Source organism: Perissodus microlepis, chromosome 12 (assembly GCF_051167445.1).
Source record: "Perissodus microlepis isolate ML-2025 ecotype Zambia chromosome 12, ASM5116744v1, whole genome shotgun sequence".
Taxonomy (NCBI): Eukaryota; Metazoa; Chordata; class Actinopteri; order Cichliformes; family Cichlidae; genus Perissodus; species Perissodus microlepis.
The window spans coordinates 24,353,598-24,369,450 of record NC_140472.1 but is presented as its reverse complement, the minus strand read 5'-3'; the positions used below and the strand labels follow the sequence as shown (position 1 = coordinate 24,369,450).

Below are 15,853 nucleotides of genomic sequence, written 5' to 3'. Positions count from 1 at the left end.
ACGTTTATTGAAGTTAATGCGCTTCATTAATTAAAGTGAACTATAATGAAAGCTCACAAAATGGATAATATTTCCAAATGTAAATTTGTCTTAAATGTTTATCTTTGTTTTTCGAATGCTTTTTGAGGGTTAGTGCCCCTTTAACTTCAGCCCCTGTGCCAGTTCCGACTCGTGGGCCTCCAGCCTGACTAAGCACAGAACCATCTCTGGCAGAGGAGCTGAGCCAAGCCTATGCAATGCATATTGATCAGACTGTTGATGAGCACGTGGGCGTGGTGTCGCTTGCATCCACACGTGCAAACATTTATTTAAAAGTGTGGGGAAATATGCTGGAGGCATTTGTTGGATGTTCACTGGGGCAGCAGAGTTCCGACCGTCGCAGCTCTTTTGTTCTAGCTGAGCTGGAAAACGGTGCTTATCTTTATTGTCTGATACTTGAAAGCTGTTTGATCATCTCGAGGAGGTAATTATTTAAACTCTGTTTTGTTTTATTCATCATTAACAGGCTAACATGCTGCCGGACGCCTACGGGTGTGCTGTGGCGAACAGGTTCGGGAATCTTCTGGATGATGACACGGATCCTTTCGACTTGATCAACGAAGTGGAATCAGAAAAGACGAAGAAGAAAAAGAATAAGAAGGAAGAGGAGGAGAAGAAAGCAAAGCAGAAAAAACCTGGTCAGAAGGAGTCCCAAAGGGACCGACGCCTCCCTATGGCCCTGGATGTTCAAGAGCCGGTTCCAGGTAAGTACTGCGACACACTGCACAAATCCAAACGATTCTGGCAGCTGCTGGGGTTTCCAGACGGGGTAGTCCAGCCAAGAGTGGCCAGTTTGCCTGAGCTTTGTCAGCTGGTAAAAATGCGTGGTCAGCGAGGTGCACATGTGCATGCTGTCAGAGGTGGTTATATCCCCACTATCCTCTGTGCAGAAATCTGGGTCAAAGTGACGCTTGCCTAATTTTTATAGATAATTCCAGAGGACATTTAAGTATATAGATTCAGCTATTGGACTGAACCTAAAAAATGGATTGGAAAGAGGAAAGCATGTTAAATTGTTTTTTCCTCCTGTAAATGTAAGCTCAGTGAGGTTTGAGAGCATAAGTCTGATACTGAGAATTGCATTCAGAAACATAGTTTTCCCCAAATAGTGATTGCTAACTTATGACTCAGTTCAGTACGTTACCATCTCTCTTTCTCCCTTCAGTCCGTAGGCAGCTGCCACGTCCTGCACCTGTGTCTGAGAGTGGGGAGGGCAGAGAAGAAGCCCAGAAGAAAGCTGCTGCTGGGCAGCGTAGGGCCAACCAAGAGGAACCCCCACAGGAGTTTTCAGTTTCTAGGTTTGCATTCCATGCTTAATAAAAATATCTTCTTTATTTAACTGATGTCATATAAAAGATGACATACCCAGTCTTGATTAGTGTTTCAGCATATGATTACATATATAAACATTATTTCATACTCTCTTACAGGAACTTTTGTTGATTAAAAGCTCTCCTAATATTTAATGTCACCCAACAATGTCTAATTATACTATGGAAGCTTGTTTCTGCAACTATGGAAAAAAACAAAAACAAAGCATTTGTTTGCCAACCAAATTTAAATTTCAGGTTATAGCTTACCAATTCAGACTTCTGAGAAAAGAATTCTAAATTAAGAAAACGACTACATTTTAAGTTGAGATGCTAACCCAAAATTTGGACTTACTGATTGCAATAAACCCCCACCCCACCCCCTCCCATGGCATAAACAAGCTTTCCTAGGATACTGCTGTCAGCTGGGTTTGAAATGTGGATGTTGTCACATGAATAAACTGAGTTTTAATCTTCTTTTTTGGCAGGCTTTCCTATAATTCAGACTTTGATCTCAGAGGCAAAGGGGGGATCAAAGGTAGGAGAGCAGGAAGAGCTGGAGGAAATGCAAGGAACCCGGACTACTTTATTCTGAGGGGCAAGAGGGAATACGATCGGCACAATGGAACGCAAGTCTTTGTAAAAATGCCGCTTGTCCCTGATTTTCCTCTGTCTCGTAACTGTGTACTGATGATCATTTTGTCTTAATTGCAGAGGTATACCTCCTGACGATAAGAGAGGTGGAAGAGGAGCTTGGAACTGGGGCTCTGTTGAAGAAGCTGCAAGGTAAGTGAGTAGTTGATAAACATGAAAATGACAACATTTTAATTCTTGCAGAGAATAGAGGTTCTGTTTGTTCATGTCCATTTTTGTACAGTGAATTCATGGATGTGACATCTCCAATCAAATCTGAGGAGTCCCAGATATCTGTAGAGGAAGACAATCCGAATCAGTGAGTGAAATGCACAAATATCCTTTCTTAAATTTACATCTGTACCACCTTGACTTATTTAGAAGTGACAGCGGTCTTGTTTAGCATCTGTGCAATGAAAATAGAGGAAAATCTACAATTAAAAAAAAAAAAAAACAAAAACAAAACCCCCAAAAAACACATTCAACAGTGTGCTAGATAAAATGTTCTGTGACGAGCTTTAATTGATGGGGAAATTTGGGATGTCTGTATTTGGCAGTCACACAGGAGAATTGTAATTTGCAGGAAGTGGGAATAGGAAAAATAGAAATGGCAGATGATTTATTTGTTTTTAAATTATAAAATAGAGCAACGGAGGAGGAGGGAGAGATGTTAGTCCAGGTTGCTATGGAGATGACCCTGGATGAATGGAAGGCCATGCAGGAGATGAGTCGTCCCAAAGCAGAATTTAATATCCGCAAAGCAGAAGGCAAGATTCCCTCCAAAGCAAAGGTCATCCACGAGTCAAAGCATGTGGAGGTGAGTGTGGAAGATGAACTCTGGAGGCTATATGGGTTTTTTTTTTTTTCCCCATTTTGTTTTTATGAATCATTTCTGCAGTTTCTCAGAGTAACTGAAGTGTGTGTGTGTGTGTGTGTGTTGCAACATTACTGCAACATAGGCCACTGGCAGTTGTGTAAGTTTGTGCACCCTCAGTTGTGGCTCCTTAGGGGCTAGTTCATCTTACTGGCTGCTAATGAGGTTAATTTGAGATGAACTGTAACATGTGTTGACATGCCTGTGCATATTCGGGTAGTTTCTGGACTGTGCAGCAAAGCAAGCAATTAATAAATTCAACGAGACAGAATATCTATTGCCGAATAATCAAAGACTGAGTAATAATCAAAATATCTATGGATGTTTTTACTAACATAAAAAAAAGCAAATGCTATAAAAAATAGTTTAGTTTTCTGTTCAAATAGTACTCTTGCCTTCTGTATATTTAGTGTTTGCTTCCAATTTCTAGACCATCAAGGTAAATATGGAAGATGAAGGAAACTTCCTTCGCAGGTCTGTGAATGATATCACCTCCCTCTTGGACATCAATTTCGGGAGCCTTGGACGTCCCACTCGTGGGGGCCGAGGAAGAGGAGCACGTGGTGGTTCTAGCAGGCGCCCAGAGAGTGTCAAACCAATATTGGAGAGGGTATGTCTGTATTTGGGTACAGAATTTGGGACAACGCTGAAATGCTCCAACCTTTCATATAGCTTTTATTGACAATTGTGCATTTGAGGTTCATTTACTTTCTGAAGGGTAAGAGGGGTACTCGTATTTGTGTGCCCAGAGCACAGTTAGCATATTGTTATATGAATGACGTGGTTTTTCCCTATTAGGCGGAGGATGATCTGGCACCTAACCCAGATGACCCAGAAGACTTCCCAGCACTATCAGCAGGGAGATAACTGAGTAAAACCTTATCTCCTGATGTGACACATTTATTGTGTTTTTGTTTTTGAGGTTTTGGGTTCATTGCACTGAATACACTGTTCAATAAATAATTATTTTGCAAGGTTAACTTTTTGTTTTGAACGCATCACTGAGGATTTAAACTCATTTTTCTTGTCGGCTGGTTGACAAAAATTGACCTGATCTAGGTCTTCAAATAACTTTCGCATGGGACAGTATTGTGGAAGTAGAGCCAACGAGTCAGGCATGAGACTGCTCTAAACACCTAGTCTTCTTTTTGTATAATGGAGGATATTCTTAATATGGTCTTACAGCTGAGCATAGCATCTCCACCTACCTGCTTCTCTTTCCAACTGTTAGCAAGGGGCACCCAGTCTGGGGGTTTAAAAAAGGATCTGGGAACAACCATAATAATTGTGCTTAAAACATGTAATGAAAGGACTAAGCCAGAGACATACTTGGGTATACATTTATTAAAAAGTATGATTCTATGTGCTTCAAGCAAATGTCTTTAGTGGATTATGAAGGTGAGTTAGACCAGGCCCCGTTAGGACCACCCACTCATTTATAGGATGATCTAACAGTACAAAATATTTACAAAATACAGAGTATATCAAATGTTGACATATTTACAGTTTAAGTACAGGAGCTGAAAAGCTTCACAAGTAAGACAAATCAGATATTCAATAGAGGTACAAATGCACATGGTGTTGTATTGTGATGGAATTACTGCCAAGAGACTTAACTATGTCCACGGCAAACACACAATGCAGGGCCCAAGATCAGGGACTTGGGACAAATTAAAGGCCAATTCTATCAAATACTTCCCACCATGAACCCTTATCAGAATAAGTTCTGCACAGTGCTCATTTTGGAGGAAATCTCCTGGATCCACACATTCATACAATGGTTTGATCTGACGATGCTACTGCATGCTTCAGCTAAGTAGAAACAACCAGGCAATGATTAAAACTAGCAGTTCAGTTCATGATTCTGTTTAAAAAATATTTTTTAAAAAGAGTCCTATGGATAAAATGGCTTGTAATCAAAATTTTGAATGAAGTACTTGTGGTGTTTCTGTAACGTCTCTTCCCCCCACGTCAGCTGTATAGAAGGTAATGTATCAGATTTTCCAGATCCACAGGCTCACCGCAGTAGAGGAGCTCTAGGTTTGGGTATGGAGTGACTACAAAGAAGAAGGGGGGGAATAGTTATTTAAGGTTAAATCATTACAATACTAGAGTAAATGCAAGACAGAAAAGTGAAGCGGTAGATACCATAGCCTGGAAAACCTAATGGATTGCAAAGAGCTGCGAGCTTTACATCCTCTGGAGACGGTACGTCTGTTGCATATATGAAACGTAAAAGGAGGAAAAGAAGGGAGGTGAACATTAAAGATTGGCTCAAGAAAAGAATGCACACATGGCTACAGAGTGGTAACAACAGGCCAAAGACAGAGTGAGGCGCACAAAGTCTAGAGAAGCTATAGCCAGCCATACTCCCAAACAAACTGTTCTCAGAGAACATGCAGGGAAAATGTTTGAATGAAGCAGCAGGGGGATTGTGCCAAGTGGAATTTAATTTGGCATCCTGATAGTGGTACATATGCACCATCAGATTTACTACATGTTAGACCTGGACAATATCCGGTTATATATAAAGGTTAGTTCATCCGAGTAAAGAATCCGAGCTGGGTTGCACCTTCATCAAATTCATAAAACAATATTTATATTTATTAATAGTATTTAGTTTCTCTATGTAAACCTCATTAGCCTTCTGTCATGATGAAAAAAGGCAAATTTTTCTACACTGAAAGGATCTGCAGTACCATTTTTTTTTTTTAATGCTTAAATTAACTGAATAATTAAATTCAATGAGAGTATTCACCTGTTTATAATTTAGCCATTCCTTCATTTAAAAAAAAAAATTGCATTCAAATGCTTCCACTTTTACCTAAACTGTAAGATCTTAACTGTTGTTGGTGGAAACAGTTTTTTTAAGAAACATTTTTTGAATGAACCACAGTTGGGTTTTGTTTCAGTAGGCGATGCAGCCCAGCCTAGGAACGTCATGTGATTATGGCACAACCCCTTTTTTGAAAACTGAAGTGAAACGACGTGTATTCCAAGCCTCTGGAATTTTTGCTGAATTTGCACAGGCACTAAAGATCATATCTCTTTTTGCATATTGCCAATTTTGCTCCTGTGCAAATGCAGTCCAAATCTCCACTTGGCTTGTGAAGATCTAAGGAAGCTTGCCTGTAGATGGACCTGTCCCATGCTTAAGCTGATGGGAGAGCCTAAGTTGGTTGTGACACTGGCTGTCTGTCTATGGCTGTCACATGGTTCACAACACATTGGGTCTTTGCCGCCAGCCACGACATGCAAGTTGCCTAGGGACCTGACCAGTCTGGTGTTGCACAGGGAGCTGGTAGAGAAAAGGGAAGCTGTTAATGTACTCAGCAAGGACTCATGAGTGGCTATAGCCTCTCTGTTTTTGTTTTTTCAGTTTCAATCGCACATAGAGGAATCAAAATACAAAGCATGTATTTTTTATTACAACAGTACAATTTCATATGTAATAACTGAAGTTAAAAATACAACCTATTTAAACATGCATTATTTATAATGGCCAGCAGGGGGCAACTAGGTAAACACTTTCATATTGAATATACATGATGTCCTATCTGCAGATTATGGGTGATGTCAAATTGCAGCTGCAGCAATCTTTTCTGTGTAGTCTATGATCCAAACTGAAACATTGTTGACCTTTGTGGATAATTTTAACTGTATAACGTATGTAAAGTCTATCTGGGGAAAGTCAGTTCGGGCAAATAAGTGTTATTTAAATTCTTCCACTGACCTTCCTCCTGTTCCATTGGCTGGAAGGGAGGTTCTGGTCCTTTTCCTGCTGTCTGACTGGTCAGATAGAGCCAATGGGCTAACACTTGTCTTACAGCTCTGAAAACTTGCCTGCAAGATGACTCCACTGCAGAGGAGACATATTCATTAGTCTAAGCCCTGCTTTATGTCAGTATGTGTATGTAGGTGTGCATTTTGTGTGTACATTGTACACTTTACCTCAGGGACTGTGATGAGGATCTGGTGTGCATCTTATTCTCCTCTTGTCTGTGAAGACAAAGTAACATAGCAGTAAAAAATGTGAAACTTTATATGTATATGTAATGAACTACACTTCAGAGTGGATAGCAGGGGAAAGGTTTGCATGGTAATGAGAAAAAATGTTTTGTTTTTAATGTGACAGTTTTAGCCGTGTGAACAGAATATTATTGCATTCAGCAGCCAGGTAGGATTAGTAGAGCTAAGTTAAAGCGAGGAGGTGGCACTAAAACTTAAAGAGAGTCTTGATCTATCTTAGTCATTTCCATCAGCAGCTCTTAATTGTCTGCCAATTTAACAGTTGGGAATAAGTCAACACAATAACCAGCAAAGCATGATGTGTAAAGGTGACGGGGTGATGGGAATGTTTATGGTACAAATCATCATGTACAAAAAATGCTGACAAGGACAAGGCAGTAGCCTTTGATGTTTTAGATTTTTAAAAACTGGCTCTGCTCATTAGCTTTGACTTTACAGTATTTGCAGAAAGAATATAGGAACAGTAAGATGATTTTGAACAAATTTCTGATTCGGGTTGGGAATTAAAAAGAGACTGGGGGCTCACTTACAGCATTCTCAGTTAGAGCTCCAGAAGGAGGGGCAGGGCAGGTTTTGGGGGGGCTGACGGGCAGTAGAACTCATTGAAATCCTAACCCGTCTATACAGAAATGCAGGATGGAAGAAGGGAAGCCATACACAATCCACCACAGGGCAAGGCTACACAGGGAGGAGAGCAGCATGGCTACCAGCCATCTGAAAGGAGGACAAATCCAACAACAAGAGCAAACGGAAAAAAAGGGGAAAAAAAGGAAGGAGAGACAAGAGACGTCTGGGCAGGACATAAAGCCTCTGATGTTGTGCTTTTCCACTGGGACTGGATTAGATGAATCACCTTTTGTAGAGCCTTTCATCCAACAGTGCCAAACAGCAAATTTTTGTTCATCACTTGCTCTGTTGTATAAGCAGTCAGCCATAAAGAACCCAACTAATGTAGGAAGTTTAAAGTAGGTTAACTTACTTGAGGAAAAAAAAAACAACAACTTTATTTTACTTAAGATCTACATATTTATAATAAATATAGGAGTGAGTTTTTTTGTATTGTAAGCTCCTCAAAATTACTTGAAAATAAAACACGATTCTAGGAAAAAAAAGAACCCCAGGCAGCATTTACAGACATTAAATAGATAACAGTATCCCTGGTACTGAAATTGTAGTGATTAATATAAGCCTGCCAATGAAGGAGATAGGCTCTGTTTAACAGAAACATCTAAAAATAGTCAGATCCTACAAGAATTAAGCACCCATTTCTAAACTCTGTCCCACACTTTTAATAGAAGCTAACAGAGATGGACTCCTGCAAGAGTAAACAAAGCTCAGATGGTATGCATACACTGATCCAGTCACAAGAGCAATGGAAAAACAACAGGCAACTGACAATGATCCCAGCCCAGCATTAAGTACATGTTAGACACAAACACAGAGGCATGTGCATGCATGCATGTCCAAGGGTTTCATGCCTGTTGCCATGCGTGAAGAGGCAGAAAAAGTGAAGAAGTTCTGACAGTCATCGTTCTAATCGTCCCTGGAGTTTAACATGCATATTGGTGTTGCATAATAAACCAAACAGTGGAGCCAGATGGTGATGCTCAGCTGGAAATGGAGCATTAGATGTGTAGCAATGCATTCCCTGCAGCAGCATATGGCCTGTAGTGCAAGCAAATCTCCCTTCAGCCTCAACTCTCTGTTTTCGTCCAACTACCTAGCCCTAATGCTTTATGTGATAATGAGGATCTGGAGGATTTTACTATCCAAATAACAGAATTTAAAGACACTAATTAAACTCACAAAACACTCAAAATCATAGCTTAGTCCAGTACCAAAGAACTACTGCCAATTTACACCTAAACATTAATGAATCAGCTGGCAAATTCACTACTTTACCAAACAATTAGGAATTACGTACTGCAGATGAGAACAAGGTCAAAGCTTCCCTGATTCAGACTTTATCTTGATGTGAGCCAAGTCAGTCGTGCAAGCCAAGCAATAAAACATTGAATTCAACTAATCCCGATCTTATTTAAAACCGTGATTGGTTGAATAATTGGTGCTGTTAACTTGAGAGCTTTTATTGTGACTCAGAGGATACCACAGATATGCCTTGATATCAAAGCAGAACAGCTCGGTGTGTCCATGAGGCAGATAATGAAAGGCGTGTAAATGTAATGCATCCACTAAGTGCATAACCTCTTCACACCAGTCATCAAAAGAAAAGAAAAGGAAGAGAAAAAAAAGGATAACTTCAAATCTGTCACACCATTCGCTGGCTTACCAATATATATATTTTTAAACAGGAAGAGGATGTCGGCTAGAAAGGAACTGACGTGCACTTACCTCCAACGTACAAAACCTCACATCCTCTCTCTGTTTTTGCTCTCCCCAACTCTTTCTCTGCCTCTCTCTGCTATCTTTTGAACGGCAGGCAACACATCGGCCACACCGTGCCCATGAGGCTGCAGCAGAACACTACCACCTGCCTGACATGGGACAACAAAAGCCAAAGCCATATGGGTACATTGGCAGAGGCCGGTCAACCATACTCTGCCATACTGACCAACCTTCCACAGCTTTGAATTATATGGACACAAATGATGTGGATTTGGGCAGAAAAACAACAATAGAGGAAATTTTAATAATCTTTTAATGATGTTGTTGTTCAGTAGAGGGTTAGGTTTTGCACTTTAGCACCCCCCACTGGCATAGAGCTGGACGCTCACGTCATAGTTGTCCAAATACGGCTGATCGTTTCTTTTTTTTTTTTCCTTCTTCTTTTTTCAAAGAATTAGAAAAGCTAATCAATATATGTTGTCTCAGCTACAAAGTTTATCTATAGAAAAGCTTTCTGTTGACTTGAATGAGTGACCTAGTTACACTGATTTCATGATAACCTAGTGACAGATAAGCTCTATATTGACTTGGCTTACATATGCTTTTGTCCAAACTGAACTTTTTTAAGCTCCTGACCAAAGAACACAGCTTACACACCATCAGCACTTTAGCAAAAGATTTTCATAGAGGTATCATCTTTAGCTTCCACATCGTTCATGCCTTTCTAAATTCAACCCACAAAACAGTTTTTCCTGGAAAAGTGTATATCAGATAACTAAAATCCAACCCTCCAAACAACTGTGTCACTTTGAGCCTAAGTATCTGGGCTACCACTTTCTCAACTTATTGTTTATCCTCACTGATTACACATGATAATAGGATGACTTTATTATACTCGATCCGTATGAGATGACATTTGAAAAAAGAAAAATGGTTATTAAAATACTGCAGATATTCCAAATGGTTTAAAGTACAGTATTAGGATGAAATTGTATGGCATGGTTAAATGAGGGCAGCCCTGCCAATTCCTCAAACCCGTCCTCTTCCAGCGGACTACCTGGAAGAAGTTACTGAGGAAGACAGAAAGCTTACCCAATGAAATGATAAATGTAACCAAATAAATCCTACATGATCACTTCCTGGTCATCTTTTTTATGCTTTGAAAAACACTACTGTCTACATGTAATGATCCAAGGGACTGATTCGCTCATTTTACTGTACTACAGCACAATGGTGTGATGCATGATGAGGCTTGCAGGCTGCCTGGATACTTACGATAGTGAACCCGAGGATGATCTGGCCTGCCTCTTGCTCTTAAGAGCTCGTAATTTATCACCCTGTGTTAGGCCATTTCTCTCCTCTTCATCATTGTACTGCAAAAAAAGAGAAAAACAATGAGCAGAATGAATTATTAGAATGAAAGACTTAAAACTTTAGATTCAAACTCACCATTTCCATCTCTTCTTTCTTGGATCCTCTGTTCTTGTTGCTCCCATTGATGGTTATGTCATCCACTCCAGATAGGATCCTGGTTACAGCCATCTTACCATTCTCACGTTCATTCAGCATCTTCTCGCGGAAAACATCTCCTTCTGCCCACAGACTGTTCTGCTTCCTGATACACAAACCACACAATGATTTTCTTGCCAAACCAAAAATCACATGACTTTAAGATTTTTCATCATCTAATAATTTGTTGCCTGAAACAGTGTTGTTTCAAACCACAGCTATAAAACTTAAACTGTGGTTAATTTATCTAGTTTAATCTCAGATATGTATCAATACAAAATACTTTTAAAGTATTTAAAGATTTTTTAAAATGTGACATTTTGAAAGTCCTGCTGTAGTGAACACCTACTCTTCAACAAAGTTCTGCTGAGGTCCAATGATGGACCCTGGTCGGCAGATCCGTATCCAAGCGATGGCCTCTGCTGCAGTTAGGCGGTAATGTTTCATCATATAGCAGGCAATCAGAGTACCAGTCCTTCCTAGCCCAGCTAAAACAAAAGAAAAGTAGTGTGGCATGAAATTGTGCCGCAAACAGGAAACCGAGCAAGGTTTATGTAGCTACAAGTGCGTCTTGCACCAAAAAAACCTACCTTTACAGTGGACTGCAATGGCTCCTTCAGCGTTCTCACAGATGTTGAGAAACGTCCTAACAATAGAATCATTCGGTGTGCTTCCATCCACAAAGAAGAGGTCCTGATGTTCAAACCCAGAGTCTGTAAAACGTCGGGCATCATACATCTTCTTGTTGAGTCTGATGATGGTAGTGATGTTGTGCTTCCTGAAGTATGGGATGTAGGCCTCAGGAGCGTGCAAAGGGTACCCTAAAATAAGAAAGGAAAACATTCTTGTGAGTTCAGGATGTGTTAAAATGTGGTGAGACATAGTTCTGTAATGTACTTTAATTACCATTCTCTATTTTGCTTTTTGGATGCGGCCCACTGAATGCAAGGAACTTTCCTGGAATGATCCAGTTCAAGTCTCCATTTTCTGCTCTCTCATAGTGCTCATATTCTTCCACATCAAAGTTAGAGAAGTCGAGCCAGCCATAATGCAAAGCCTAGCGGAGCGTTGAATTGAAAGTAATTTTGTTAGGGTGTGTTAATACAACAAAGAAAAGGAATTCATTCTTTAAATGACATACTTTGTGCACACCACGAAGACAGTCTAGGATGTTCAGATTGTACATGCAGGTTCCAAATGAAGCATCTCTGTAAAACATAAAACATTTAAAGTTCTGCACAACATACATGGGATTTCATATTAACTTAAACACTGAATATGATATCACTTCTTCTTATTCTGAACTTTTTCTCTCTTTCTCTCTCAAAAAGCATGTGTGACACCTCCTCTTAAAGGTCCCTGTCATAATTCTGATGAGCCACAGTAGCATTGTGCTTTAATCTTGTGTTGTAGTTGGGGCTAAACAGTGCTTCAATATTTAATTTGCTGTGCAATTTCATTGAGGTATGTTAAAGTGGACCTATTATGATTTCAAATTTTCTGTTAAACACATGTTGTTACAATGGTGGATGCTTATATTAAACAATGTCTGCAGGAAACCTATGTGAATTTAAGCTTCTGACTGCTCTATAACCTTGGTTTCCAATATGTTTTACTTCTTTTTGGATAGTTATAATGATATGATAACGTGCTTAGGTAAGCCAATCAGAAGAAATTTAGCTCAAAGGCAGAGGAGCTAAATTTTTTTAGAAGCTTGCACCATTGTCCACTATTTATAGCTAAGTGTTATTATAATTTGTGAATTGTGCAGAGAAACTCTAGTACAGTCCAGTAAGAGAAACCTGGAACTGGAAATTTAGCTTAATAGGTCCCCTTTAAGAAAAAACAGTAACTAGAATAGCAGTTAATCTATTATCATTTTCCTTTAATCCGTGTAGTTTAACCCTCCCACCCAGCTCCTCTTATCACTTAACAGTCTCCTTGATTAATGAAGACAGGCTGAAACCAGAAATGAAACCACAAACTTCTACTTTCCGTCAGAGACACTTGAAAATCAAATTAAAATGTGAATGGCAGTTAAAACTGTTATTATTAAATTAGTCTGAGTAAAAATTGTGTTGGCGAACTGTTACCTGAATGGAATATATGATGAATTTCTTGACACCAGCAGACTGTAGGCCTCCTCTGGCAACATATTTAGATGCATTACCTATAAATACAAATGTGCAATCAGCAAATGCCATATGTATTACATGCTAATATAATTTCTGTTACATTAGGCACAGCACAAGTCCATAAGTTATTTGTAATACACATGTTTGCAAACAACTTACTGCATATGAGCCTATTAGATAGGCAGCATTGGCTTGCTTCTTCTGATCTCCACATGTATAAAATATGATCTTCTTCCTTGAGAGTGTAATGGACTGCACAAATACATTAACAACATGAAATTACAGGTGATTCTTTATTTATTTAAAAAATTATTACCTGTATAACTGAAAAGTTATTTATTAGGTCTACCAAGGATCAACAAGCAAAGATATCTTAAATAGGCTGGACAACCATCAATAAATCAATCATGCACTGGAGCTCAGCTGCCCCAGTCTGTGATCAGCATCTTTTCAAGCTCACATGCAAATACACATAAACTGTCTCAGCACAAAGCAATAACGCAAACATGTTTGCACTATTAGGTACATAGATTAAACAATAAGACAGCTGACTGTATTACATAAAAGCCCAAACACTACTTTACTTTGTTTACCTACTGTAGGTATAAAAAGCTATTGATTGAACCCCCCCCCCCCCCTTACAGGAACTGCAAATTAAGAGCATCAGTTTACTTTACCTTGAGCTTCTTTGTCAGCTTGCAGCAGAAGCGATAAAACATGGCCAGGTTAAGGGGACCAAAGTCCGCATAGAAGCTAAGAGAGGGAGAGAGAGAAAGCAGAGAACAAAGAGTGTGTCAATGGCTATTTATGCAGCCAGCTATCATCTCTAGGGAAGTTTCACTAGACAGAATCAGCTACCCAAGATTCACACTGTAAAAACACTGACAGAGTAAAGGCTATATTTAGAAACATCATGGGTCAATCAGAACAGGACAAAAAGCTGCAAACACCAGGTCTTTTTGTAACACTGGCATAAACTTTAAAAGGTCAGTCCTGTCCCGTCCTGTCCTAGTGAGCCATCCTTTAAAAGCCCTGATGTTGCTAAGGTAGCAAGTAGTGGAACCTCTTTCACTGGCTTTGAAGTTGAATATCTTTTGCAATGCACCATGACATTGCGTAACATCACAGTAAGGGGCAAGTTATGTGCACATCTACTCACACAAACCTGACTGTTAAAGATCAGCATTTGATAACATGAGGTGTGCCTTTTTTATGGCACTCAGACCAAAAGGAGAGAAAGAAAGAAAGAAAGGGCAAGGGGACACACACGATATGGAAACTAGTAATCCAAGTAAGTGGTGAGTGTGACTACTCACTTCTCATATGCCAGTTCTTCATCGATGCAGAAACAGTGTCTTTCAGCTGTGCTCTTGATCTTTTGCTGAAGTATGGCAAAATACAGTTGATCTGGAGGAACACGACAGGGGAAGAGGGAGGGGACAATATTAAAATAAAGGCAGTAACTTGTTTTTTTGTCATGTAAACACATGCATGCCGCTGATTATTAAAAAAAAAAAAAAACTCTCTTCGTCTAATACTTCTTAAAAGTATTTTTCTCAAGACTTACCTTTGATGAACTCAATGCACACTGACGAAACATCGTCCGCGGTCATCTTGCAAACTGTTTTGAACATGACGTTTTTATACAGAAACACACGGGGTGACTTTCTTCACTGAGACTTTCGCATGCTAGGTAAAAAAAAATAAAACGCGAATAGTTAAGTTTAAAGTGGTAAAATGTAAATTTAAAAGGGATGAGGAAGGTTTCTTTAGTCTTTTAAAGTGGAGAAAGTCACTTGCAGAAGAGGGAAGGACGGAGAGTTTCGTGTCTAAGTGCGTACTCTGCTAAAAATGATCTCTGCGCGACCCCTCCCCCGAGGCGGTTCTCGGGACGCTATTGGCTGCAAGAGATGCAGACGACTACGTGATTGGTAGACAAACGCGTACGTCAGGCTCTGCCCCGCCTAGTTCAGTTTAAAGTTCTTGATATTAGACACATGATAGGCCCTGGGATCGTTGCCCAAGCGGTTGCTAGGACGATCTCTTAGCCAGTCAGATTTGTGATTTCTACTTCGACGAACCTCCCCTCTTTCAGCTCACCGAGGATGTGGGAACCAGGAAACGCCATAAAGATATGAAAATAAAACATAAATGGAACTGACAGTGGGTTGACTGTGATATTTATGACATTGATACAGCAAACCACCTCTAAGTATGCACTCGCACCTCACACCGACTTCATAAAACAAAAAGGTGCAGCTCTGCCGCAATTCCCTGCTCTGAAATTAAATACCCGAGTAAAACTGCTCATTGTTGGAGGTTTCATGTGCACGGGGCTAAGGTAAATCGAGGCAAAACCCGCTGTAATAACATTAAAGGGACAGACGGTGTCGCCATGCGAGGACAAAAGCAGGGAAAAAATCAAAGACGTTCACACACAATGGTCAGTGCACGACATTTTTTTTGGGGGGGGGGGGGTTCGCCTGCAGTGCGCGCTTTCGTGCATTTGCCAACTGTGCGCAAAGTTGACCGGGTGCATTCTGCAGACCCCCTTACCTGTTATCTCAATGTAAATATCAGAGTTTGGCTCCGCCTCTGAGCTGCTGTGAGCTGCACAGCGCTTTTTCCTCGACTCGGCTCGCCTCCTTTCGCTCTTGCGCTTCATTTTTTCTCCTCAGGGCTGCTAGACATTCCCGTGCAGCAGCGACAGACACCCCTGCGCTTCGCAGTGCGGCGGCTTGTCCTCGTGTTGTTGACGTGCTAATATGTCATGTCTCGCCCCCGATGGTCTGCTTGTGTCTGCGTGCTTCCAGTTACCCGTTCCAACCTCTCCGGTGGTGGTGACGTCTGTGAACAGGGGCAGGTTTCTGCTTTCTGAATCCCCTGCAAGTGACGTATCGGGATTAGATGTCCAGTGCCCACCCTTCACTGTTCAGCTGCAGCAGCTGGTGCTGTACCAATAGATAACATATTGGAAA

At 40.3% G+C, this 15,853-nt stretch overlaps 2 protein-coding genes across 10 annotated transcripts; one reads left to right on the top strand and one right to left on the bottom strand.

The window, feature by feature from the left end:
• The first annotated feature begins 151 nt into the window (after nt 1-151).
• Nucleotides 152-3,836, top strand: LOC146376338 (intracellular hyaluronan-binding protein 4-like). The gene is made up of 9 exons (XM_084945990.1): nt 152-411; nt 506-743; nt 1,205-1,337; nt 1,838-1,978; nt 2,064-2,135; nt 2,227-2,301; nt 2,628-2,799; nt 3,287-3,466; nt 3,655-3,836. The coding sequence occupies exons 2-9, from the start codon at nt 512-514 to the stop codon at nt 3,721-3,723; spliced, it is 1,074 nt and encodes a 357-aa protein (XP_084802116.1). The 5' UTR covers nt 152-411; nt 506-511; the 3' UTR covers nt 3,724-3,836.
• A 346-nt stretch (nt 3,837-4,182) lies between these two features.
• cdc14b (cell division cycle 14B) lies at nt 4,183-15,796 on the bottom strand. Of its 9 annotated transcripts, none has more exons than XM_084945985.1 (15): nt 15,432-15,791; nt 14,192-14,282; nt 13,553-13,628; nt 13,035-13,127; nt 12,834-12,910; nt 11,882-11,948; nt 11,647-11,797; nt 11,331-11,561; nt 11,090-11,228; nt 10,681-10,846; nt 10,507-10,604; nt 6,808-6,855; nt 6,590-6,715; nt 5,005-5,070; nt 4,183-4,913 (listed from the first exon to the last, which is right to left on the bottom strand). In XM_084945985.1, the coding sequence occupies exons 1-15, from the start codon at nt 15,538-15,540 to the stop codon at nt 4,874-4,876; spliced, it is 1,578 nt and encodes a 525-aa protein (XP_084802111.1). In that variant the 5' UTR covers nt 15,541-15,791; the 3' UTR covers nt 4,183-4,873. The 9 variants fall into 9 exon arrangements, 6 of the variants coding, with proteins under 6 accessions (XP_084802111.1, XP_084802112.1, XP_084802109.1 ...); XM_084945983.1 differs by lacking the exons at nt 4,183-4,913; nt 5,005-5,070 and adding exons at nt 5,077-6,154; nt 14,443-14,564 and having other exon boundaries at nt 15,432-15,506; XM_084945986.1 differs by lacking the exon at nt 6,590-6,715.
• Between the last annotated feature and the right edge of the window lie 57 nt (nt 15,797-15,853).

Bases quoted from the DNA above. Each gene is read 5' to 3' on its own strand.
- LOC146376338 (XM_084945990.1), top strand. From the start codon at position 512: ATGCTGCCGGACGCCTACGGGTGTGCTGTGGCGAACAGGTTCGGGAAT. The intron at 744-1,204 runs GTAAGTACTGCG...TTCTCCCTTCAG, and splicing joins TGTTCAAGAGCCGGTTCCAG to TCCGTAGGCAGCTGCCACGT. The intron at 2,800-3,286 runs GTGAGTGTGGAA...TCCAATTTCTAG, and splicing joins ACGAGTCAAAGCATGTGGAG to ACCATCAAGGTAAATATGGA.
- cdc14b (XM_084945982.1), bottom strand. From the start codon at position 15,540: ATGAAGCGCAAGAGCGAAAGGAGGCGAGCCGAGTCGAGGAAAAAGCGC. The intron at 11,798-11,881 runs GTATGTCATTTA...ACGCTCCGCTAG, and splicing joins GTCTTCGTGGTGTGCACAAA to GCTTTGCATTATGGCTGGCT. The intron at 11,229-11,330 runs GTAGGTTTTTTT...CTTTTGTTTTAG, and splicing joins CATTGCAGTCCACTGTAAAG to CTGGGCTAGGAAGGACTGGT.